This window comes from Ascaphus truei, chromosome 2 (assembly GCF_040206685.1).
Source record: "Ascaphus truei isolate aAscTru1 chromosome 2, aAscTru1.hap1, whole genome shotgun sequence".
In the NCBI taxonomy this organism is placed as follows: Eukaryota; Metazoa; Chordata; class Amphibia; order Anura; family Ascaphidae; genus Ascaphus; species Ascaphus truei.
Genome location: NC_134484.1, coordinates 299,634,526 through 299,659,359, shown reverse-complemented (window position 1 = coordinate 299,659,359; position 24,834 = coordinate 299,634,526). Strand labels below are relative to the sequence as shown.

The 24,834-nt window shown below is 43.6% G+C and overlaps 1 protein-coding gene across 6 annotated transcripts in view; it reads right to left on the bottom strand.

Annotated features, from left to right (window-relative positions):
* The window catches only part of PLEKHG4B (pleckstrin homology and RhoGEF domain containing G4B), a 378,808-nt gene that overhangs the window by 219,208 nt on the left and 134,766 nt on the right, over window positions 1–24,834 (bottom strand). For 2 of the 6 annotated variants that reach the window (XM_075586400.1, XM_075586401.1), the window contains exon 1: window positions 421–925. The exons of 1 other annotated variant lie outside the window; for it this stretch is intronic. In XM_075586400.1, the coding sequence (XP_075442515.1) occupies window positions 421–504 (84 nt within the window). In that variant the 5' untranslated portion in view covers window positions 505–925. Of the gene's footprint in view, window positions 1–420; window positions 927–24,834 lie in introns of those variants that run through there. 3 more of the 6 variants (XM_075586399.1, XM_075586402.1, XM_075586404.1) reach the window with 2 other exon arrangements.

The following is a 24,834-nucleotide window of genomic DNA, read 5'->3' as shown; positions in this document are numbered from 1 at the left end:
TCCCAGTGGTAGTGATTCATTGCAGATTTGTACCAATTTATTTTTTTAAACAGAATGCTCTCTACACAAGCGATGGAAACTTTAAGATAATGAAGATTATGTATAGTAATCGTACAACCATCTGTATTTTTATTACAATTTCAAATTAAGTATTACTTGAGATTGTGTGTGTGTGTGTGTGTGTGTGTGTGTGTGTGTGTGTGTGTGTGTGTGTGTGTGTGTGTCTGTGTGTCTGTGTGTTAGATATACACACACACACACACACACACTTATATTAGAGCCGCTTATCAAATGTTATATATATACTATTGGCTGTCCTACTACTGTATGTTATAGGTTATAATACGTTGCATATATATTAAGCAAGTACAAAAATCCCCTTCATGTACATCCTCAACTTTTAGCAAGGCTGAGACGTACCTTTATTCCGAGGTAAGAGGTATCTGTCCTATCGCCTGCTTTTCCCACTGCTCGCGCATTGGGGACTGCAGATCTCCTAGACATTTTCTCGTGCTGTCCGGATTTCACAGTCCCACATGAATTAAAAGCTCCATACAAGCTCCTACGCCTCGACCATAAATCACGATAGCGAAAGCAGAGCGTAAGGGTGTGATGCCCTCATTGCAGCTCCGGACACTATCCCCTTAGGAATGTTGATTGTCCCATCCACTCCCTGCAGGCGTGAAAGCTCAATGCAGAAGCCAGGAATCCCTGCACAGAAGCCCGGTTGGGTTTTGACACGCCCATATCACTTGGGAGGAACCAATCAGATTCTTTCTTGCTAATTTAACCCCATGTATGCACTTGTGATATTTAGCCACAAGTTGAGAAAGCTTACTAGTAGTAAGTTACTGAAGGGTAGTTAATGAAGCATGTATTCTACATTTTAGGGGGCTTTTGATTAAAGGGACTTAGCTGCAAATGAGTGCGAAAACAGCTCAATTGAAATAATTTGAAATAAATGAATGAAAGCCGTGGGATTTAAAAAAAAAATGGCCCAGTATAGCCCCTAACTATTTTTCAGGTGTCACCCTTGCAAAGCCCAGTATCAGCCTTAAAGATAGTAATATGATACTGCTGAGTTTACTATCCTAAGATATTTCTATTAAGTACATTTTGAATAAATGTAGCTGGAATACCTTCAAAGGGACGCAACTAATATACTGAAGAGATAAAGTTAATGTCTGAATCAATAGCAAGGAGATTGTTGCATGTATGGTTTGCAGTTGAACCTGTGCAGCAGGTTTTCAGTATATACCGGAACAAGGGAGCTGACCCGCAGTAATCTGACCTCTGTCGATTTCCAGTTCCCTAGACATCAGCTGTATGGATCACCAAATACAAATGTATTCCATTATCAATTATGAATACCGCTGGAATGGGGGTGTACTGTACATGAGTTTGTACCAGATCAGTGTTGTCAGACCCCAGTTTTAGGCACTGAAAAAAAAACAGCAAAAATTCTAATGGACAGCAATGCATTTCTTTTCATGTCCACTCTCGGGGTGTAAATATGAGTTAACATTGGTTTCTTTAAAAAAAGGTTTTAGTCAAGAGTGAATCCCCCTGAGTATAGATAATCAAATCTAAAAAGGTAACACTTTTTTCTTTTCCCCGCATCAATCTCGCTGCACAATCAAAGACTTCCATTATATAATTTGTTTTATATTCAGTAGCCATTTTCAATTGATCGTAATTTTATTCTGTATTTTTTCCATTATCCTCATGTTTCAATTTCCTCCTCCCTCTCCTGGGGTATCTTCTTTGCCCCTTATCTCTCCCCTGTCCCTCCCCTCATCCTCCCCCTCCCTTTCTGTGCCCCCCCCCCCTTGTCCTGCTCCTATTAGACGTATAATGGATGTACCACATACAAGTCAATTTTTACAATGCATCAATAATAGGTACAGAAAAACAGAAATACTTAACAAATTATTTTCTGACAAACCTCTTATTGAGGAAAATGTGCCCAATTTACCTGACCAACTGGACAGTCTCCACAAACTAATAGAGAAGGAAACCCGGACCTGGTTGGATATGATCACACTGAGGAATATGCTAGGTGTGGTCGTATCCCCAGAGGCTTGAGATTTCGAAAGAAACATACTTATGGTGCTGACAATGAAGAATTTGTCAAGGAATGGGAAACACTCCTTGATCATTGCTCATTTGAGTTGATTAGACTGTTGGTCTTGGAAAGAAAGAAAGAAAGAAAGAAATGACAGATCTTGACTCCAAGATCACACAGATAAAAAATTAGATTTTAACAATGTCCTGTTTAGACCAACTACCACAACTAACAGAGGATATGTGTTCGAAATTGAAGAAATTTGAAAATCAGATATTGACCTCTAAGAATAGGAAATACTTAAGGGACAAACTTGATTATTCTTTAAATCAACAGAGATCGTGGGACAACTCAAGAGATAAAAAATCCAATGAGGGAGTAGATGCCCCACAAAATCTTAAGACTCCAGTCCCCATCTCCATACCAGTACATGTAAGTACTAACTCTCATAAAACTAAAAAACACCATAGACATCTGTCTAGAACACCGCGAGATCCCAATCATCATCATACCAATTCACATTTTTCCCCCCCTAATGATCAACCATATAGGTATATACCCCAACATCATAGGGAGAATACCTCACATAGACCACCATGGGGCTATCCTACTGGACCCCCCACCCATTGGAAATATCAAAAATCTAAAAATAATAAAAATTATCAAAAATATCACTATACATGGGATCATAACCCCAGAGAACCACATAGGGACTCAAGGAGCACTATGACCCAACAAAAAAATAAAGATAAAAAAGATACACAAATTCCTTTGAAAAATAAATATGAGGTGTTAAATACTCTACCTGAAACACATAGGGGTTTATGCAGAAAGGGGCGAAAATTTGCATTCGCCAGGGTTTCAATTCGCCAGGTTTTTGGCATGTTAACCTCGCTGTATGCAGAGAGGGCCGAATCCCTGGCGAATGCACCACCACCATTTGATAAAATGGCGAGACGGCTGCCTGGCGAGAAACTGCCGAGAAGCCGTCCCCTGGTGAGTTATGTTTGCAGCAGAGAGAGATCCGCTGCTGTCGGCGCAAACATCAGCACATTAAAAATTATTTAAAATACATTTTTATTCATAGTGTACATGTGCAGGGGGTTTCCGGAGCTGAACCGCATTGGTTTCAGGTCCGGGGACCCCCTGCTTCCCAAGATACAGGCCCCTTTATGGGGTGCCGGTATCCCTCTGCATTTAAATGTCCCGATCACGTGACCGCGGAATGTAAACAAAGCAGAGGCATACCGGCACCCCCTAAAGGGGCCTGTATCTCGGGAAGCAGGGGTCCCCGGACCTAAAACCAAAGCGGTTCAGCTCCGGAGACCCTCTGCACATCTACAGTATAAATAAAACATACATATCAATAAACAATCATTCCTTACCTTAGCGGCTATGTGCTACGGTAACGAAGCAACATTAATGTATTTTTAATAATAGTGTACAGTGAGCAGGGGGTCTCTGAGCCACAAATAAATTTGGTTTAGCTCAGGGGGCCCCCTGCTCCCGCACAATATTATTAAAATACAGAAATGCTGCTTCATTACCATAGCGTATAGCCTCTAAGGCAATGAAGGGTTAAGGCAGAATAGCATGTTTATTGGGGACAATTGCCCCCAATAAACATTGCAATAAACAACATACACCCACAGTGTATTTACTGTAAAATACATATACAAGAATAAATACATTAAATACATATAGCACTTACCCATTACCGGTTGCCACGATGAAGGCCATCCTCATTTTCATCCTGCCCATGCCCCCTCCGCTGCTGCGAAACAGACACAACAATGAAAACATCCAAAGTAATGTCCCCTAACCCCTTAATCACCATAGCGGTTATTAACCGCTACAGTCATTAAGGGGTTAACCCACCCTCACCCACCACTCGGAACACCTACATACCCTCCCACAGTAACCCCCCACCCCGTGAGGCCTAACCACACTCACCCACTACCCACAAGGGAGGCCTACCCACATACCGTTGGGGAAACCCCCCTCCCCCCCAACACCTACAGTACAATAATGTGCAAAATAACTATTATCCAGATAGGGATAATAGATTATTTGCCCATTATTAAAAACATTAACTAGCATATGCAAATAAATTAAGTACTACTGACCTTATCAATAAGAAGTCTCAGTCGCCAGCAACATCCTTGTCTTGCCCACAAAAAACATAGCCAATACAGTGCAATTATATTCAGATATCAATTAACCCCTTAAATACCATATCGGATACTAACCGCAAAGGTAATTAAGGGGTTAAGCCACACTGGTCCGATACCCACCCTTCACCCATGAATTTGTACTTTGGCTTCATCATGCAAATATATATATATATATATATATATATATATATATATATATACACACACACATGATGAACCAATATACAAATAAATGTAGAAGGGTTATCAAAACCATACTGTACTCAAAATAACAGTTCTCCATAAATACACACTACAATACAATAAATTACCTTTCATAATCCTAACTGATATTACAATCAAAAAAATCAAATGCCAATGAAAAACCTCAAATCACAATCAACACATTGCATTTACATTGTAGATATGATGCATACAATCTATGCACCATATACATTTTGCAAATGAATGGTATCAATAACATTGCAAACAAAATACAGATAACTCCAAACAAATATACTATTGTAACCAATCCGGTAAACATAAATCAATTACCATTCATTAATGACATCCCTAAACAATTTACATTCCATCCCTAAACAATTTAAATGACATCCCTAATAATTAAACAATTAACTAATTCAAACCTGCAACTGAGCAATGTAGCCTGTGAAAATATATAAGTACCAAAAAGCATAAAAAATTGACAACCAAGGCTAACCCTGACCTCTAATACAACATACAATAGCAACGATTACATCTATCTAATTTTAAAAGACTTTAAACATACATTAAAGCATAGCAGCATAGACAAAATAATTAAAAACACATCAAATCAAGCTTTTAAAACACTATCATTTCTTACCCTGTATGTATATATCTCTCTAGACATACATACATACATACATACAGTGGCAAGAAATGATATACCACTGATAATTAAATAAACATGTAAAGAAAAGAATTTACAAAAATTAACAAGTTCAATTAAATACATGTATTTAGTTCACTTACCACTACTTGCCCCCACCGACTCCCGTTGAACTGGTTACTCACGTGCAAAACCACCAGGCACAGGAACCCATAAAATAACAAACCATAAAAAAAATAAACATTAATCTAAAAATCCAAATCAATCCACGGGTCTTGTAATTTTAATCAATCTTCATCTGTATTCTTCTTTCTTCTATCTTCTTCCGGGGTCTTCTTCCCGTCTTCGGCCACGCCCTGGCCTTCTTCTTCTGTAGGAGGTCCTTCCTCCTCGGCGGCTGGCTTCAAAATGAGACGACATAGGCTTTTAAAGGCCTATGACGTCACATTTTCGTCATGTTTCCCACGGCCCTTATTGGGGCGTGAAAACCATGTGTTTTGGCCGATAAAAATAAAAATGATGACGTCACTTAAAGGCAATGAAAGCACAGTCAATCAGAATGGCTTTGCTTCAATTGCCTTTAAGATGACATCATGAAAAGACACATGGCTGCCCTCACATGGTATGGTAGCCAATCAGAGCGTGGGAACTCCATCCCTACTCTGATTGGCTCTAGTATACCATGTGACAGAGGTTTGGGGGAGAAAGGATGTGACGTCATTGAAAGCCTGTCACATGTTACTAGAGCCAATCAGAGTAGGGATGGAGTTCCCACGCTCTGATTGGCTCCCGTACCATGTGTGGACGGCCATGTTTCTTTTAATGACGTCATCTTAAAGGCAATTGAAGCAAAGCCATTCTGATTGGCTGTGCTTTCATTGCCTTTAAGTGACGTCATCATTTTTTTTTTTATCGGCCAAAACACATGGTTTTCACGGCCCAATCAGGGCCGTGGGAACCATGACGAAAATGTGACGTCATAGGCCTTTTAAAGCCTATGTCGTCTCATTTTGAAGCCAGCTGCCGAGGAGGAAGGACCTCCTACAGAAGAAGAAGGCCAGGGCGTGGCCGAAGACGGGAAGAAGACCCCGGAAGAAGATAGAAGAAAGAAGAATACAGATGGAGATGGATTAAAATTACAAGACCAGTGGATTGATTTGGATTTTTAGTTTAATGTTTATTTTTTTATGGTTTGTTATTTTATGGGTTCCTGTGCCTGGTGGTTTTGCACGTGAGTAACCAGTTCAACGGGAGTCGGTGGGGGCAAGTAATGGTAAGTGAACTAAATAAATGTATTTAATTGAACTTGTTAATTTTTGTAAATTCTTTTCTTTACATGTTTATTTAATTATCAGTGGTATATCATTTCTTGCCACTGTATGTATGTATGTATGTATGTCTAGTGAGATTTATACATACAGGGTCAGAAATGATAGTGTTTTAAAAGCTTGATTTGATGTGTTTTTAATTATTTTGTCTATGCTGCTATGCTTTAATGTATGTTTAAAGTCTTTTAAAATTAGATAGATGTAATCGTTGCTATTGTATGTTGTATTAGAGGTCAGGGTTAGCCTTGGTTGTCAATTTTTTATGCTTGTTGGTACTTATATATTTTCACAGGCTACATTGCTCAGTTGCAGGTTTGAATTAGTTAATTGTTTAATTGTTAGGGATGTAATTTAAATTATTTAGGGATGGAATGTAAATTGTTTAGGGATGTCATTAATGAATGGTAATTGATTTATGTTTACCGGATTGGTTACAATAGTATATTTGTTTGGAGTTATCTGTATTTTGTTTGCAATGTTATTGTTACCATTCATTTGCAGAATGTATATGGTGCATAGATTGTATGCATCATATCTATAATGTAAATGCAATGTGTTGATTGTGATTTGAGATTTTTCATTGGCATTTGATTTTTTTGATTGTAATATCAGTTAGGATTATGAAAGGTAATTTATTGTATTGTAGTGTGTATTTATGGAGAACTGTTATTTTGAGTACAGTATGGTTTTGATAACCCTTTTACATTTATTTGTAAATTGGTTCATCATGTGTGTGTATATATATATATATATATATATATATATATATATATATATATATTTGCATGATGAAGCCAATGTACAAATTCATGGGTGAAGGGTGGGTATCGGGCCAGTGTGGCTTAACCCCTTAATTACCTTTGCGGTTAGTATCCGATATGGTATTTAAGGGGTTAATTGATATCTGAATATAATTGCAATGTATTGGCTATGTTTTTTGTGGGCAAGACAAGGATGTTGCTGGCGACTGAGACTTCCTATTGATAAGGTCAGTAGTACTTAATTTATTTGCATATGCTAGTTAATGTTTTTAATAATGGGCAAATAATCTATTATCCCTATCTGGATAATAGTTATTTTGCACATTATTGTACTGTAGGTGTTTGGGGGGAGGGGGGGTTCCCCAACGGTATGTGGGTAGGCCTCCCTTGTGGGTAGTGGGTGAGTGTGGTTAGGCCTCACGGGGTGGGGGGTTACTGTGGGAGGGTATGTAGGCGTCCCGAGTGGTGGGTGAGGGTGGGTTAACCCCTTAATGACTGTAGCGGTTAATAACCGCTATGGTGATTAAGGGGTTAGGGGAAATTACTTTGGATGTTTTCATTGTTGTGTCTGTTTTACAGCAGCGGAGGGGGCATGGGCAGGATGAAGATGAGGATGGCCTTCATCGTGGAAACCGGTAATGGGTAAGTGCTATATGTATTTAATGTATTTATTGCTGTATATGTATTTAAAATGGCCACATTCACTATTATCCATTTGTGGATAATAGTAATTGTGGCCATAACTATACTGTTTGTGTTAGGGGGGGGGGGTTATTTCTTTAAAAGTATGTATGTCTTTATTCATTAATTTGGGGGGGGGCACATAATTGGTACTGCAGGCCTGCGGTTAACACCCGAGGGCCCCCGCCGGCCTATAGTATCATTGATGTGCATATATTTATATGTTAGGGGTTATAGGCGTTGTTGTTTTATATATATATATATATATATATATATATATATATTTATATATATATTTATATTCATTTACTTATTCATTAAGATTTATTTATTTAGTGTGGGGCTGCTGTGTGTCATTATTCTTCATTGTGGGTAGCGGGGGTGGGTGAAGGGGGTATTAGCCCCAACGGTGGTTGGTTAGGGCTTGCGGGGGGGTAGCGGGAGGGGTTAACCCCTTCATGACCGTAGCGGTATTAACTGCTACGGTCGTGAAGGGGTTAAGTGCACCCGCAACCCCCCGCAAGCCCTAAACTCACACCAAAGGCCAAATACCCCCTTCACCCACACCCGCTACCCACAATAAAGCTGGCACGGTGGGTTAACCCCTTCATTGCCTTAGCGGTTACCCGCTAAGGTAATGAATGAAGTGGGCTGTACATGCATTTTTCCTGGCTCGGATGCATGCCGGGGGGCTCCGGTGCTGGTATCAATGGGTATCAGCTCTGGAGCCCCCCGGCATCAATCCGAGCCAGGAAAAGGGCCTGATTTTTTTTTTATGGCCCCTATCGCCGCTCAGCTCCAGCTTCTTGCCAACTTTTTTTGGCGGAGCTATTTGGAGAACATCTCTCCATTTTATTGGCGCGATCAGCAGCGAGATGCTGATGGGGGCTACCTGCATACGGCGGGTTTTAAAACTGGCGAGATATTGCTTCTCGCCACCTGCGCGGCGAGTTTTTAAAACACAAAAAAAAAACTGGCGGTTTTTCCTCATCTCGCCATTTACTGAATTGCTGTAGGCATATTTGGCGAAAACCTGGCGAGATAGGGCTTCTCGCTGCTCTCTGCATAGGCCCCATAATGAGGATTTTTTAAACAAGTTGAGCCAAGTAAGACAATCAATATCAACCTGGGATCCAAATCACCCACCAGAGACCAAAAAGAAGGTATCCAGAAAAAGAGAGAATTCCGAAGAGGAACAAGGGGGAGAGGAGGAATCACCACACGCCTCCAAAAAACCTACCCAGATAATACTACATTGAATAATAATGGTATTTTCAATCTATCTTCTATCACCATAGATAATACCCTTATGATGTTGTTAGGTAAGGGTTTTTCATTCGCTCCACATGTAAAGCTCAAAATTTTGACTTATATGTGGACCTTCAAAAATTCATTAGAAAACTCACACTGGGCAGACATTTTTCAACTGCACCAAGTACATCAGAATCAGCATTCTCCAATGTATGTTCCAACATCGAGGAATTTACTATTGAAGAACAAGCTGCTTTAGTTGACCTCACCAACTTAGCTGATGAAGGCTATATGGATGCCCATATTGAGTTTCCAGTGAATCATACCAATTATAAGCCTCGATCAGTCTTTTACCCATACCATTTTCGGGGCCACTATATCGAGATCTTTAACAAACTGGTAGAGAAGGATTTTGGAAAACTATGCTTATCACAAGAAGAGAATTTTAGATATACCAATAATTTAACCACCCAAGAAAAGCAGGCATTATGCTAATTAAATACCAATCAAGATGTCATTTTACGAGAGGCAGATAAGGGTGGGGCCATTGTCCTTCAAAATAGGACTGATTATTGTAAGGAAGCAATGAGATTGTTATCTGATAGCAACTCATATTGCAAATTACCTCAGGATCCGACCATACAATATCAAGTAGACTTAAAATTATTGTTAGAGGGGGCACGAAAGTCGGGGGTACTGACCAAGGGAGAATACGATTTTCTCTTTTGCACTACTCCCACCATCCCCGTTCTTTATCACTTACCCAAAATTCACAAGTCACTTATTGATCCACCTGGGCGACCTATTATTTCTGGTATTAATTCTCTCACAGCTAATCTTTCCCAATATGTGGACACATTTTTAAAACCACTTATGCCCACACTTCCCTCACATTTATTAGACACGACTTCGGTTCTTACTTTACTCACTGATTTCCCTTGGGTCAACACATACTTATTGGCCACTTTAGATGTTCAGGCACTCTCCACATCTATACCACATCAGGGTGGACTGGAGGCTATAGACTTTTACCTAGCACTTCACGATACACTTCCACTCATTCAACGCCACTTCAGTCATGATTCTATAGAATTTATTCTTCAACACAATTATTTTTTATTCCAGCACCAATTTTATTTACAACACTGCGGCACTGCTATGGGGACACGCTTTGCACCATCTTTTGCTAATCTTTATATGGGATGGTGGGAGTCAGTGCATATTTGGTGTTCCGGTCTGTCTCCTTCACAGCTGAAACTGCGGAGGAGATACATTGATGATATTTTGGTCATCTGGGATGGTGACAGGGCGTCATTTGATAGCTTTGTTGATAAAATCAATGTTAATAATTTTAACCTCACCTTCACCAGTGATGTCCAGAAGGATCATATTACCTTTTTAGATTTGATTAACTATACTCAGGGGGATTCACTCTTGACTAAAACCTTTTTTAAAGAAACCAATGTTAACTCATATTTACACCCCGAGAGTGGACATGAAAAGAAATGCATTGCTAATATTCCTTATAGCCAATTTCTTCGTATTAGAAGAAATTGTGCAAATATTGATACCTATAAGGAACAGTCTAAGGTACTTATTGAATGCTTAAGACAAAAGGGTTATCAAGAGGAGCTTATCTCTTAATCCTACCTTAAAGCATTAAACAAAAATAGAGAATCATTATTAAAAAAGAAAAGTAAAAAACAACAGACTACTAAAAACAAACTAAGTATTTATAATGGTCAGCAAGCCGATAATATACATATAACTGAATCTATTACTGTAGACTATATTAAAGCTAAACAAGAAACACCCTTCTTTGTCACCCAATTCAATAAATCACATAATTTTATAAAAAGAATTCTGTCAAAACATTGGCACATCCTACTTATGGATCCCATTCTAAAAAAATTAATTGCAAAAAAACCACCTATTGTTTTTAAAAGAGCACAAACCCTCAAAACTATTCTTGCCTCCAGTTTGTTAAAAGGCACCGATAAACCTATGAAGAAAGATTTGAGGGATACATTAGGAGTGGTGGGCAATCATAGATGCGCCAGATGCAAGATTTGCCCTAAGATGCCAGCCCACAAATCTTTTAAATCATTTGTTACAGGGCTTGAATATAAAATTTCAAGTTACGTTGATTGTCTGTCCACATATGTAGTGTATATACTGCAATGCAGTTGCGGTCTGCAATACGTGGGCAGAACTAAACGTAATTTGAAGTTACGCATCATGGAGCATCTATGCAATATTACCAATATTCCCAAACTAGAAGCAACCTCCAAACCCCTCACTTACCTCCTGGCCCACTTCAAAGATGTACATAATTGTAGTACGGTGGGTGTACAATATATGGGAATTGAGAAGATCATGGGTAGTATTAGAGCAGGAGATAGAGATCTACAAATTGCCAAAAGAGAGCAATTTTGGATTTTTACACTGCAGTCGAAATACCCAGGAGGTCTTAATGACTATATTGAACTTACACCTTTTTTAAGATAAATGGGTATTAGGTTTGTATTGTGATCACATTATTTCCTTCCCCTTCCCTCTTTTTCCCAACCCCCCCATCCTCCTTTCCCTTCTCATCATTTTTCACCAATTTTCTTTGCCATTCCACTTCCCTTTCTTTTTCTAATTTATTCATTCCCCCATGTAGTGTTTGTAATAATGAGATTAATTGTGGTCTTGTGGAATTATTTCATTTATCTATACATGACCAAGTATGTTTTTTATCACCTACATGGGTGGCTTTCAGCAGTGTATTAATTTAACACTCCATTTGTACATTTATACTTATTGTATAATTTATATCTATGATTATGTGTTTATAAAATTAAACACATATCAGCACATACATTATAACATCCATAGGTGAGTGTTTATATACACTCACAGTCCGATAAGTAACCTTGCACTCACAGTGCATATTATATATATTTACTTATTTATTTAATTAATTCACACTGGAGTGACTGCATAAAAGGCCCCCCTGTAGGTGTCCTAAACACAAGCCTGATGAAGCACTGAATTGTGTGAAACGCGTTGCGGATTTCACACAGTGCACATTGGTATCCAGACGCCTGGCTGTATTAGTTCCAGCCCTCCCACAGAGACATTAGCTATTTCCATCTGCTTGCTTGAGTGGGATGTGTGTTGGAAACAGAGAATACCGGCGATCGTGGAGGGCTACTCAATACGGGTCCTGCGACAAGCCGCAACCCGGAAGTAACAACTGAGTTTTGCCGAGCAAGCCAGCCCCAGCGTGCGGGACTGATCTGTGAGTCTCAGCACATGCCTCCTGCGCCTACCAAATCGTTTGGACTTATTACCTGTGCACTGGACGCTACTGGACTTATATATCCTTATATGTAAGTTTTTACTTGTTATTATACAACTTGTTTATTACATATTTCTTAACCCTTGGTGCGCTTCTGTGTTTATTTCCTATTTTTGGATAGTGCATACAGTATGTTATTTTTAAAGGTTGCTATATGAAAACACTTATATAAACTGTAACATTCTCTAAGGGTTAAACAAAGTTTCAATGTCAGTAGGTATAATTGTTTCCTTTCATAGATTAATTCTTTGCTCAATATGCCCCAGAGAGATTTATTGCATTAAACAAAAACTTGATTGTTGAAACACAAAATTATGGTGAAGAGATTTTCCCAGAAGAAAAAACATTTGGAGTAGGTTACAGACACTAAGGTCATAACACAGCGTGAAACCTTTTGTGAAGAATTAGGTTGAAATGTCATGAGAAATAAACAGACACATGAATGCAGGGCCGCCAACAGAAAGGAGGTTTTGGCCGGGGGTGGGAATGGAGAAGGAGGTTTTGGCCTGGGGTGGGAAGGGAGAAGGAGGTTTTGGCCAGGAGTGGGAAGGGAGAAGGAGGTTTTAGCCAGGGGGGGTGGGGGGGTTGGGATTGGAAAGAGAAAGCTGGGCATGCTGAAGGCCTCTGGAAAGGGGGTTCACATACTTTGGAGGAGTGAGACCTACAGGCCCATGGATGGGCCTAAAGACTGCAGAGGTCTGCAGAAGGGGGCCGCAAGCGTGAGGGGCAGTATTGGCATAGGGGTGGGGTCTAAAGGCCCATGGATTGCAGAGTACCCTGGTGTGAGGGATGACAGCCACCGGGGGGCATACATATGGCTGCGGCCAGACAGGGAGCGAGCATGCTGGGGCTCGTGCGCGGTGATGTCACGCACTCTGCTAGGCGATATATGGTCACCTAGTTGCGCGCATGGGGGGGCGCGGCCATGACATCACGGAGCTGGTTCGCCCTCATTGGCCGAACCACTCATGTTGCACGCCAGCGATTGGCATAATCAATTGTGCTTGCTTCTGCAAGCAGCTAAGTGCCATGCATGCGCAGGCGCTCACTCACGCTGGCCACACACATTGCAGCAATGTGTTTCATCGTGGCCAGCGCGAGTGTGCGCGCCTGCTCAGCATCACCCTGGACGAGGCCTAGAACGGCAGACCTACAATGGTCTCTATACGGTATGGCCATTGGCAGGGGGGCCTACCAGTTCATGTCTTCCCCAGCTCCCCTAAGGTTTCCCCTGGGACTGTGGCGGGTCCACAAAGGGGGAGGGGGCCAGGCCTTGGGCGCGTATACCCACGGTAATGTGGGCTCATGTTCTGGGGTGTTTCAGGTCAAACGCAGGTCATGGGAAGCACGCTGTAATTTTGATGGGTGTACTTCAATCCTTTGTGGAAAAGAGGGGATCCCTGTTGTGGGGATTAGGCAGTGGTTCCCAATATTGCAAACAAACAGTGTTATCCAAGTGGCGCTATCAAATCTAATTAATACAAATTCTCTCAAATAAGAAAATGTGAACAAAGTGCAAATATATATAAATAAAATGATATGTATGTGATGACTAAATCACTAACAGGCGCGTAATGTAATAGTGCATGAGATCAAGTAATAAGGTGGTATGGTAAATATACAAACAAATTAGGTATGCAGCTTCAACGCAAATGTGGATTGCTTTCTCAATCCATGCAGTAGTTCTCTCAAATCTCCAAATTGATGGGCAGCGCAAACGTGAAAAAGAAAACATATATCCGATGGTGCAATATGTTTTAAGTGTTGTGAAGTTAATTCTTCCCAATCCCCATGAGAATGGTACACACAGATTCAAAAAACTTTAAATACACGCAAAGGTATCTTTTAGAGGGTAGTTTTCAAGTTTTCAACGATAACCCCAGGAAAGGATGGTCAGGAACACACATAGTTGGATGGGAGATGGTGCTAAAACAATTCAGGCAGTTTGATCCAATGATCGACACCTACAACGGGAACCTGGAGTGCTTGCTTTCCTCTGTGGTTCAAACTACCCTCTAAAAGATACCTTTGCGTGTATTTAAAGTTTTTTTAATCTGTGTGTACCATTCTCATGGGGATTGGGAAGAATTAACTTCACAATACTTAAAACATATTGCACCATTGGATATATGTTTTCTTTTTCATGTTTGCGCTGCCCATCAATTTGAAGATCTGAGTGGTTCCCAATGTGACTGGGCTGAGTTCATCATTAAGGGTGGCAGAAGCATGGGGGTCACGCAGTAGGTGGCTGCCAGCTCGGCACCGGCAGGGTCTTCGCAGGCCATTGGTGTCAGCCCAGCTTCAGCAGGGGTAACACAATTAGTAGTGGCTAGCCCAGCTCTCGCAGGGAGGTGACAGTACCGGCAGCAGAGGTACGGAGCGTGACGGTGGGCACAAAGGCAGGAACAGCAGATGCAAGTAATGTAGTGGATGTGTTTTACAAGGACAAATAAACGTGCTAGGCCAGCCCTATTGGCATGTATCTGTAAGCTAAGGTAAAGGATACAATTTGGAAGCATACAGTATGTTGCATTGCTACTTTAAACCATCCTGACTTCGATTCAATGACTAGCGAATGGTTTAGGTTCAATGGGGTTCACTTGTCAGAGATTTGGGCCAATTGTTGGAATAATGCCATGCAAGGTGGCCTCGTGAGGGTCCTGGCAAGTCTGGCAGTACGGGACTAGTTTAAGAGGGGTTAAATAGCTCCGTAGCTGGCGGCAGTTGGGGTGTGTGCGCTTATCTGTACCAGAAGGGGCTCCGTACTTGGTAAAGCCCAGTAGGGCTGCGAGTGGGTGGGGCTCATTTAAATGTGAGTTCTGGGAGCCCAACCCCAGTCTCCCATGTCATGACAACATACAAAAAGTTAAACCACCAACCCAACGTGGGATTTTGAAAATTAATTTCTTTGCATAATTGTAACATGGGCGGGTATGTCCCAGAGCTGAACCATACTCCTTTCAGATCAGGGTTCCCAAAAGAATAACCATGTTTGTTGCTAGTGCTGGGGATCAAACTGGGGAAATGTACTGTAAGGAATCTGGGAACATGTCCTTTGTTGCGTGTTCCCTCCTTACCTGCTGCTGCCGCAGCCACTATTCCTGCCCATGCGCACTCCCCCGCTCTCATTACAGAGCGCGCGAGCACACACTCGCAGCTCTTCTTGCTGCCGCACGGAACCTGGTCCCGCCTTCCGCAAGCGTTGCGTGCACACGTGATGACGTGTGTCGATCCCCAGCTGCGTGGCAAGTCTCTCCTTCCGGCCTTGATACCTGCAGCCTATCCCTGCTCCGCTGGGGCCGTGCCTCCGGTCCGCCCCCTGTTCCCATTGGCCTATCCTGCCTTTAAATACTTCCTGCTTCCTCCCATGCTTTGCTCAGCATAATCCTATGTAGCCTCGTGAAACTCACTTCGTGTGTGCAGTGCTCTCTCCTTTGCAGTTAACCTCTTGTGTACCGTCTCGGCTTGTTTGTGGCCCTTCTGGATTTTGGTCTTTGGCATACCCTCGACTACGGGGATCTCTCCTACCCTTGAACACGGCATACGGACTCGGAATACGCTGCTCTCTCTAATCCCAGACCACGGTTCACGGACCCCTACTATCCTGTTTTCTCCAATCCCGGAACTCGGCAAGTATACCGCATCTTCTACACTCTCCAACCCAGACCCGGCTACGCTAAGCTATCCGCCTTCCAGGCACGTCTCTGCTGCTGCGGGTGTGTGGTGTAATACCTTCCCACCTCAGTGCTGGGGTCTTGTCTTGTTTGTGGGCAGCACGAGCGTTACAGTAAACAATATTGCCGTTGAAATCTTGCAGTATTCTCAGGTAAATAGGAAGCCGCAACATCATCAGCTGTGGCTTCCTATTGGTAAAACAGCAGCAGCAGCAGCCATATTGAATTAACCATGAGGGACACTGGCAGTAATTATCTCGGTAACCAGGGAGTCTCCTGAACTGAGTACGTGTTTTTTCAGAACTGCCAATCCTGTTTGCACTGCATTGCTATAGTAAAGACCCTTGGGTGCAACACAAAACATTTCCTCCTGAATGCTGCCAAAAGACAACATAATTTTAGTGCTATTTCCAGTCTCTAATTTTGGCGTGGATTCAAATTTTAAATAGGGAGTTATCATGAGACAATTAAACACATTCCCAGAAAGTAATACACATTACATTGTATTTTTCAGTGCATGATAGAGCTTGGAGCTACAGAGGTCACAAAGAGCTATTTATTTTCCCAAATGGCACAAGAATACTAATCCAGGAGAGGTTATTTTGAACTAGAAAAATAGATATATAAGAATATTCTTCATGGGTCATGTATAAACTTTGATCAAGCAAATGTTCTGAATTTTGCTATAAACTTTAAGACTAAATTTTGTGTTTGAGTCCCTCTACACAAGCCGCTTCCCACTTGTGTGAAAATGATCAAATTGTTTATGTTTTCACTCTTGGGGTTCCCTTATGATATTCCCTAAGAAAATCATGATTTTGCTTCTCCAGAGGGAGATCACATTCTGTACGAAAGTGGTAGTCACTACACCAAACATTCATGCGGTCTTGATCCTGGAAGACCAAAATGTTTGTTGAAAGGGTTACACATTTTCCTTAGTGCATCTAAGAGAAATTTAAAATAAATCATGAACAATTATTTTTGAGGGTTAGGACAGTAGTTTGGGCTGCTCTTTACTGGTCTAAAATGCAAGTGAACCTCACCAGGTTGCTTTAGATTGCCATTAGTATGGTAAATCATGACCCAGAACCAAGGCAAACTTTAAAAACAACAACAACACTGCAGCATGGGATTTTGGGAAATGACATGCAAATGAGCACGCAGTGTCACCTTTTGCCTTAAATCAGAAGCTATAACTGTGCAACAAATTGTATAATTATTAAGTGGTATAAATAACTAGGGTATAACTACAATAGTAAAGGTTAATTCATAAAACACATAGAAAATTAGCCAGTCAAAATGAAAAAAAACTTATATAATTCAACTTAAGATGAGAAGGTCTGCTGCTCATCAAAGTTGATGGCTCAACATCATATAGATAACATGTGAAGAAAAGAAGACAGCGCACGACCTGTCAGTGTAAAAATGTATAATTTTAATAAAACAATGTTAAGTGGTATAATATGCACATACAGAAAAAAAATCAATTAGTTAGGCAGGGCATGTTTAGGGTACATGTTACTGCTCAGATGTTTAAACATATCCACTTGATGTATATCAGCTACCCTCATGGATTCCCACTCCAGTCACTGCAGAGGTTCTTGTATCAAGATGAACAGAGCTCTGATGCAGGTACTCCATCCTGGAACACATCTGCACTCTAGCGGACTCACGAGTGTAGATATTGAAAGATGCAGCAGTCCATGCGGCGATCCGCAGGCCCGCCAACAGGGGGGTTGGCATCACGGGACCCATGGCTGCCCGGGCCCCCTGCACATCCGTGCCCAATATATATATATATTCAAACGCCCTACACAATCATTTAATCTATGAAGAAATAAATAAATAAATGCATCACAAACTGCAACAAATACAGTATGCATTCTCCAGGACAAATACAACTACTGAACTACAATTGGATACACAAAATTATATCTGATGTTAATCCCCTTTTGAAGACTCTGTTCCTATCGTAAGGATTTACAGAATCTCTGTACCATTACTATAAAAAGCTGTAATAGCACAAAGTAAACAAAACATTTCAATGGGACCTCTTTGATCTATTTTTTAATATTCATCGACGATATATATAACATTCGATATATTCATATACGCATGCGCAGGAATGTACTATAAGGCCACGCTCGGGAACATTCAACCCAGAGAGCCATCTATTACAAATGAATGGTGTGGGAGACATGTAGATAAGAAGTTGAAATCCTTGAGCCTTGTGTGTGTGCGGGGGGGGGAGGGGTGGGGGGAGCTGTATGAAGGATTACCTGTAGTTCAAAGACATATTCTCAACAGGTCATCATAATGTTTTGAACCCCACACCCCCAAATAAAAATCACAGTACTACAGTATGCCACCCACCTCAGAAAGAACGTACATGACTAGTATGATTAAAAAGCAACTGTACTGTTTGATTCACATAATATCCATAATTGCTAATCAAGCCCATGGCGATAACCCCCAAAAATATATACTGTATTTGTAAAACTTGAATCTCATAATATCCATAATTGCTATGCAAGCCCATGTCGATAACCCCAAAAAATATATATTTGTAAAACTTGAATTAAAAAATAAAATGTATTTTTTGACCGACCCCCTATTGCAGACCTGAAATTCTTATGAACAGTTCAACAAAGCATTTCACTTCACATACTGTAATGTAATGCAAGGGCATTTCTCTTACCAGTTATTAAAAAAAATGTCCAAATGAGACATACAGCACAGTACAGTACTGTACACGCATGCGCATACCAGTAAAAGAAAAACAGTAGTCATGTTGCAAAAGTTGAAAGCATTGAATAATAAATAATACATACTGTATAGAATAAAAGATATACATTTGTATTATTGGTGTTTATAAGAAAAGTTGTGATGATGACAGTACTGTACAATTTAAAAAAAAGATTTGAATATTAAAGCAGCATACTGTACAGTAGAAGGTTTTCTATAAAGCTCACAATTGTTCTATCAATAAAAATGGCACTAAATGTTTGCCAACTTGGCAAACAATGTGCAAGCAACTTTTAAAAAAAGCGATATTGAAAGTCCATCCAAATCCCTTCTTTTGTCTTTTTCCGCTTGATATCAAAGTTTATTTTCTGGGGAAAAACAAACAAATATGCTTATTGCCAATATTGCGCATGCGTCAAGTCGCGTCATTGGGAATTAAAGCAGCCGTTCAAGCAATATCCTACATCTGTGCCTGTAGGATGAGAACAAACTTCTGATTGGCTCTGACTCTTCAGCCCCACCCTCTCCCTACATTTTTAAGCTGCAGCAGCATCACGTACTTCGCCGGCCAATCAAATCATTCTTCAAAGTGCACTCAACAGAGAAACATCCCCTCAACTCGCATACGGTATTGTATTGATGCACATACAGTACTGTACTGTAAAGTACGTACAGTATTGTTTAAAAAATAATTTTGTTTTGACACACGGCAGCTTGAACTGCTGCTCCAAACTTACAGTAATACTGTCATGTACAGTACAGTATAGTGTAATACAGTGTAGTACATTACTGTACTGTATATTTACCTTCATTATAAACTTTGCCAAACGGGTGGTGATGACTCACTGTGACTCCTCAAGTCTGTATTATAGTTGACAGGTGACAGCTGGCCTGGTACAATTTTAGTTGACAGCTGATGAAGCTGGAAATCATTTTGGTACTGGTAAATGCAAGCTTGCTGGTACCTGTATGCAAAATCATGCTCAGGCTGGAAATTTTCCAGGTATTCTGGCGGGACAGGTACAAAGGATTGCCGTTCACCAGGTTATCACTGACGGTCGGACCGGCCGGTGCTGGTCCTGTTGCCGGCACATTGCTGGATTGGGATTGACGATTCTTATATGTGTTAAAACCGACCTTTCTTGTTTTGAAATTGCCATGATCAAACATACAGTGAAATTCCAGCATGACACCCGAATACCCGCAAATCTCATCGGCAGGAGGGGCAATGCGAAAAAAACACTGATCGTTACTTAAGGTTTTTCTTATCGCATGAACGTCTGGTGAAAACTTGTAAAAATCGTAGTTCGAAATTAAATATTCATATATTTCAGATACAGTCGCCATCTTATCTGCTGCAGCATTTATTGCTGAATATATTAAAAATGCATAACTACAGGACTTGGACTTCCGGTGACGTCATCTAAGATGGTGGGTTAAATAGGGAGCTCTAACAACCCTCACGAAGCAAACGATAAAAAAAGCCGTTTCCACCCCTCGAATCAGACAGCAAACAGCTCTACAGTGTGTCTGAACCCCACAGCATGCCACAGAAGGCAAAAGCCCCAACCTCCAAAGGCGCCTCCAAATTCTTTCAGCCACAACAAAAACGCGGCCTAGCGGGCATGCAGAGTCCCCAAGATGGCGTCGGACGCCACGCGGCCGCATCCCCGCAAAGGGAGGGAAGCATGCAGGCAGAAGAACCCGCCCTGGACAGAGAAATTACACGCTCATATCTTGAGGACCTTCTATCCAAAATGCACGACAGACTGCAAAAGACCCTCAGGCAGGAACTCAAAGACATGATGGCAGGAATGCGGGAAGAGATAAGCGGCCTTACGCAGAGAACAGAGGACCTCGAGAGTAAGCTGGAAGAATCCCTGCAGGCACAGGCCATGGCGGACGACAAGATTATGCGCCTGGGGGAGGAGGTCAGACTACTGAAAGACAGTATCGAGGACCAGGAGAACCGGGACCAGCGACAGAACCTCAGGATTCGAAATGTCCCGGAAACGGTTCTCCCTGAACAAATAAAACCATATCTGGTCGACCTTTTCAATAATTTATGTGAAGGACTTGATAACAGGGATCTGGAAATCGACAGGGCGCACCGCGCGCTAGGCCCGCGCTCCAATGACCCGAAGCGGAGGCGAGACATCATAGTCCGCCTCCATAGTTACTCCACGAAGGAGAAAGTGATGGCGGCAAGCAGGGAGAATAGCAATCTTACCTTCAAAAATGAGCCGGTGCAGATCTTCAGTGATCTGGCTAAAATCACGATCGAACGCCGCCGTGAGCTCAAGCCGCTTACCCAAGCACTCAGAGAGAACAGCATCCCTTACCGCTGGGGCTTTCCGTTCCGACTGGTGGTCAACAGGAACGGAAAACAAAGATCCATCAGGTTCCCTGAGGAGATGCAGGGATTCGCCCGCGAACTGGGCCTGACGCTGCCCCCAATGAGAAACACCATACGGAGAGAGCCGCGAGACACAAGCCAGGAGCGGAGAACCACACGAGCCTCTGAAAGATTGGTGGGACACCAGGAACATCAACCCTGAACACCTAGACGACCAGCCCGAAATCCTGAGAGGAGCAGCCCAGAGACCGGCAACCCAAGTCGCCCTTCCAGATGAATGCACGTCGGAGCAGTCCCGCATGCTGTTGCTTCTACAACCGGATAGCCGCGGCGATCCCAGTACCTCAGAGCGCTATCTGCAAAAGCCACTCCTGCACCTGGATAAACAGCACAGGCGAGTCGAGAGGCGCGGTGGCGGGAGAGGGGAAACCCGATCCACTGGTCACTTCACCGACCAGGCCCCGCTGGGAACTCCTCGACCTGCCTGTGAACAACGCCCAGATCAGGTTTGACTGCTCCCACCCCTACCCCCCAGATAAACGTTACATCTGGACTCCATACGAGAGGGCTAGCCATGTTCTCCCCCCCTTCCCCCCCCTTTTTCAACGATCGGACCGCTCCCGAAGCTGCAACCCTGGCAATGGGGCTAACACATCGCCCAGGCCAAACGCCCCACAACTCTGCATCCCCCCCTTCCCCACTAGCATTACACAAATGCAGCCCAGACCCCTGTCATAGCTCAAGTGAACGCCAACGTACAGCGCCCCTCACTATTACGATATAAAATAGACAAACTCACCCCCCCCCCCCATTCGGCTACCCTCCCCTTCCCCCCCCCTAGCACAACAGCAAACTAACCTACACCATATAGACTCTGCAGCACCCCCAGCCTCAAGCAACCACAAAGGAGCCACGCCAAAGCTAACATCAAATCACACAGGAAACCACCATTAGACCCCACCCTTCCTACCCCCCCTTCCCTTCCATCACCACACCAAACCACCGTCCCCCCCCTTCCCTCCCCCCCCCTAAAAACCCAGCTCCCGCTTGCCTCCACCCACGCATAAGCAAGTCCGCACGACAACCCAGACGCACGGAAGAACCCAGCACCTGAAACACACCAAAACAGAGAACCGAGTGGAGCACAAACACAGGATGTCGCCCAAGCACCAAACAGTGGTACACAGACACCAGCAAACTACACATAAAGCTGACACATGACCATAGCCCCACTACAACCCCCCACACAGACCTATCCTGGCAGTCCATCCCCCCGATCCATCACCTATCCTCCGCTGTCACCCCAACCTTCCCCCCCCCCTCCCCCCCTTACATAGAACAATAAATACTATTACAAAAATCAATAAATGCTAACCAAATAAATACAATTGGAAACTCTGTACTCGCACATAAAAGTCCCCAACCTATTCAAAGCAAGCAGAGGCTGCGCCCGCCCCTAGGTGTAGAACACGTAATGGGAAACCAACAAACAACAAGCATGCAAATGTTCCGCACGGGGGGGCGGCTGAGGCTGGGGCTGCTGTGGCTGTGATTGCTGTGCTACCGAAAGCAAATAGCTGTCATGACAGGGAATCCCAGCCTACGTAAGACATATGGGTCCCTAACCCAATTGCCTATTACCACGCCATCCCCCCCCCCTATCCCACCCCCCTGACCGCCCACCCCCACCCCCCCTCCCAAGACCCCACCCCCCTTAGAACCACCCAAGTGAATAACTCTCTCACCTGCTGCCCAGAACTCCCAACTAGCCGCGCCTCTGACACACACTGACATGAGCGTAAGAGAGAAGCAACGCCCAGAACTGATCACATGACACTAAGACGTAGCGGCTCGCCACAGAACGGAACGAGCCCATTAGACCTAGCGACACACACCTCCCCCAAAAATAAAGCAATCCCCCCCCCTCATGACATCCCTGGTCACCCCCCCCCACCCGCCCCCCCCCCCCCACCCTGGGCACAGATCACTATGCCACAAAGATCCCCCAGACCCCACATACACACCTGTGAACAGGCCCACCTTAGCGTGGATGAAAGAGACATAAGATCTAGTTGGGACACAAATGTCTCATACGCGGACTCTAATGAAGAAAGGACAACTGTGATCTCCCTGCCAACTTCCTCTGTGGCTGTCTAATATCACTGTGATTGTGCCCATCTCATATGTATATGTATCTGCTAGTCAATTTATTTTCTTTGCCACGACACCCGTACACTACCCCCCCGCCCAAAACCAAAACCCCCAATGATCCCACCCACCCCTCTCCCCCCCGCGCCCCCCCTCCCTCCCCCTTCCTCCCTGTGTCTCCCCCCCCCCTCCACCTCACCCCCCACCCCCCCCATAGAGTAACCCCCCCCACCCCCCCTTCCCACCAGCTCTTCTCAAACCCCCTCCCCACCCCCCCCCACCCTACCCCTCCCCCCCCCTCCCCTCACCCACCCCGAGACCGACAAAAGAAATAATGATACACACGGGTTATTAGAAAAATAGATTGTGTGCCTCCCGTTCAAGAGTTACCTATATTCGTGACATGTATGATCTGAACCATGGGTAGGAGGCTAGTTCAAAACAAAGCGCCGAAATCTTCTCCCTCTGCTCCCCCTCCCCCCCCCCACATCCATCCCGGGTGTGACAAAAGAAACAAATACACAAACGATTAATTGAGGAAATAGTTTGCATACCTCACATGCTAGACCTACCTATACGTATGAAATGCTCTATATATACCATGTGTAAGCGGCCTCCACAAAACAAAACAAAACGTCGAAATCCCCCCCCCCCACTCCCCCTGTCCCCCTCGCCCCATCCCCCCCCCCTCAATCACCCTCCCCGAGGCTGACAAAAGAGATAAATGTACAAATGGTTTATTAGGGAGAAATAGATTGTATACCTAGCATTCAAGAGACACCTGTATGCATGACATGCTCTATATATACCCTCCTCTCCCCCTGCCCCCCTGTCCCCCTCCCCTCCCCCCCCCCCCAGCTTCTTGCCACTTTTCCCACCCCTCCCCCCTCCCCCCTCCTCACCTGCCTCCCCCCCCACCCCCCCTAGGCCCCACCCCCCCCCCTCTCACCTTAAAAGCTCGGTAATGACCCATTCCTATCTAGCCCCTCCCCCCCCCGGCCCCCCCTATACACCCCCCCCCATCCTCCCCCCCCTTTTTACCCCATACCCCCCCCTCCCCCCCGCTCCCCCCTCCTACCAAAGAGCTAAGGATATAACTGAGATATTTGAGCGGCGGAAAAACATAGATCTAGAGGGTTCGGCCCCCTATCCCCCCACACTCCCCACTGGATGCCGACGCCGGAGTCAATCCCGTTGGGCTCGTTAGCCCACAAGCCGGTCGCCCACGGACCAGGCAAATACTTGTTAGGTTCAAGCCTGAACCTCATCCTACTTCTCTCTCTGCCGCTGATTCTGTCCCAGCGGCACTACCCCCCGCCCCTTCTGCCCCCTACCCGCCCCCTTCCCCCCTTGGCCCATCCAACCAACCCTCCGACAAAGCAAGCCATCTACAAAAGTTTGCCAGGGCCGTACCTACGAGTACACCAAAAGAGCAGGACCCCCCCGGATGGGAAG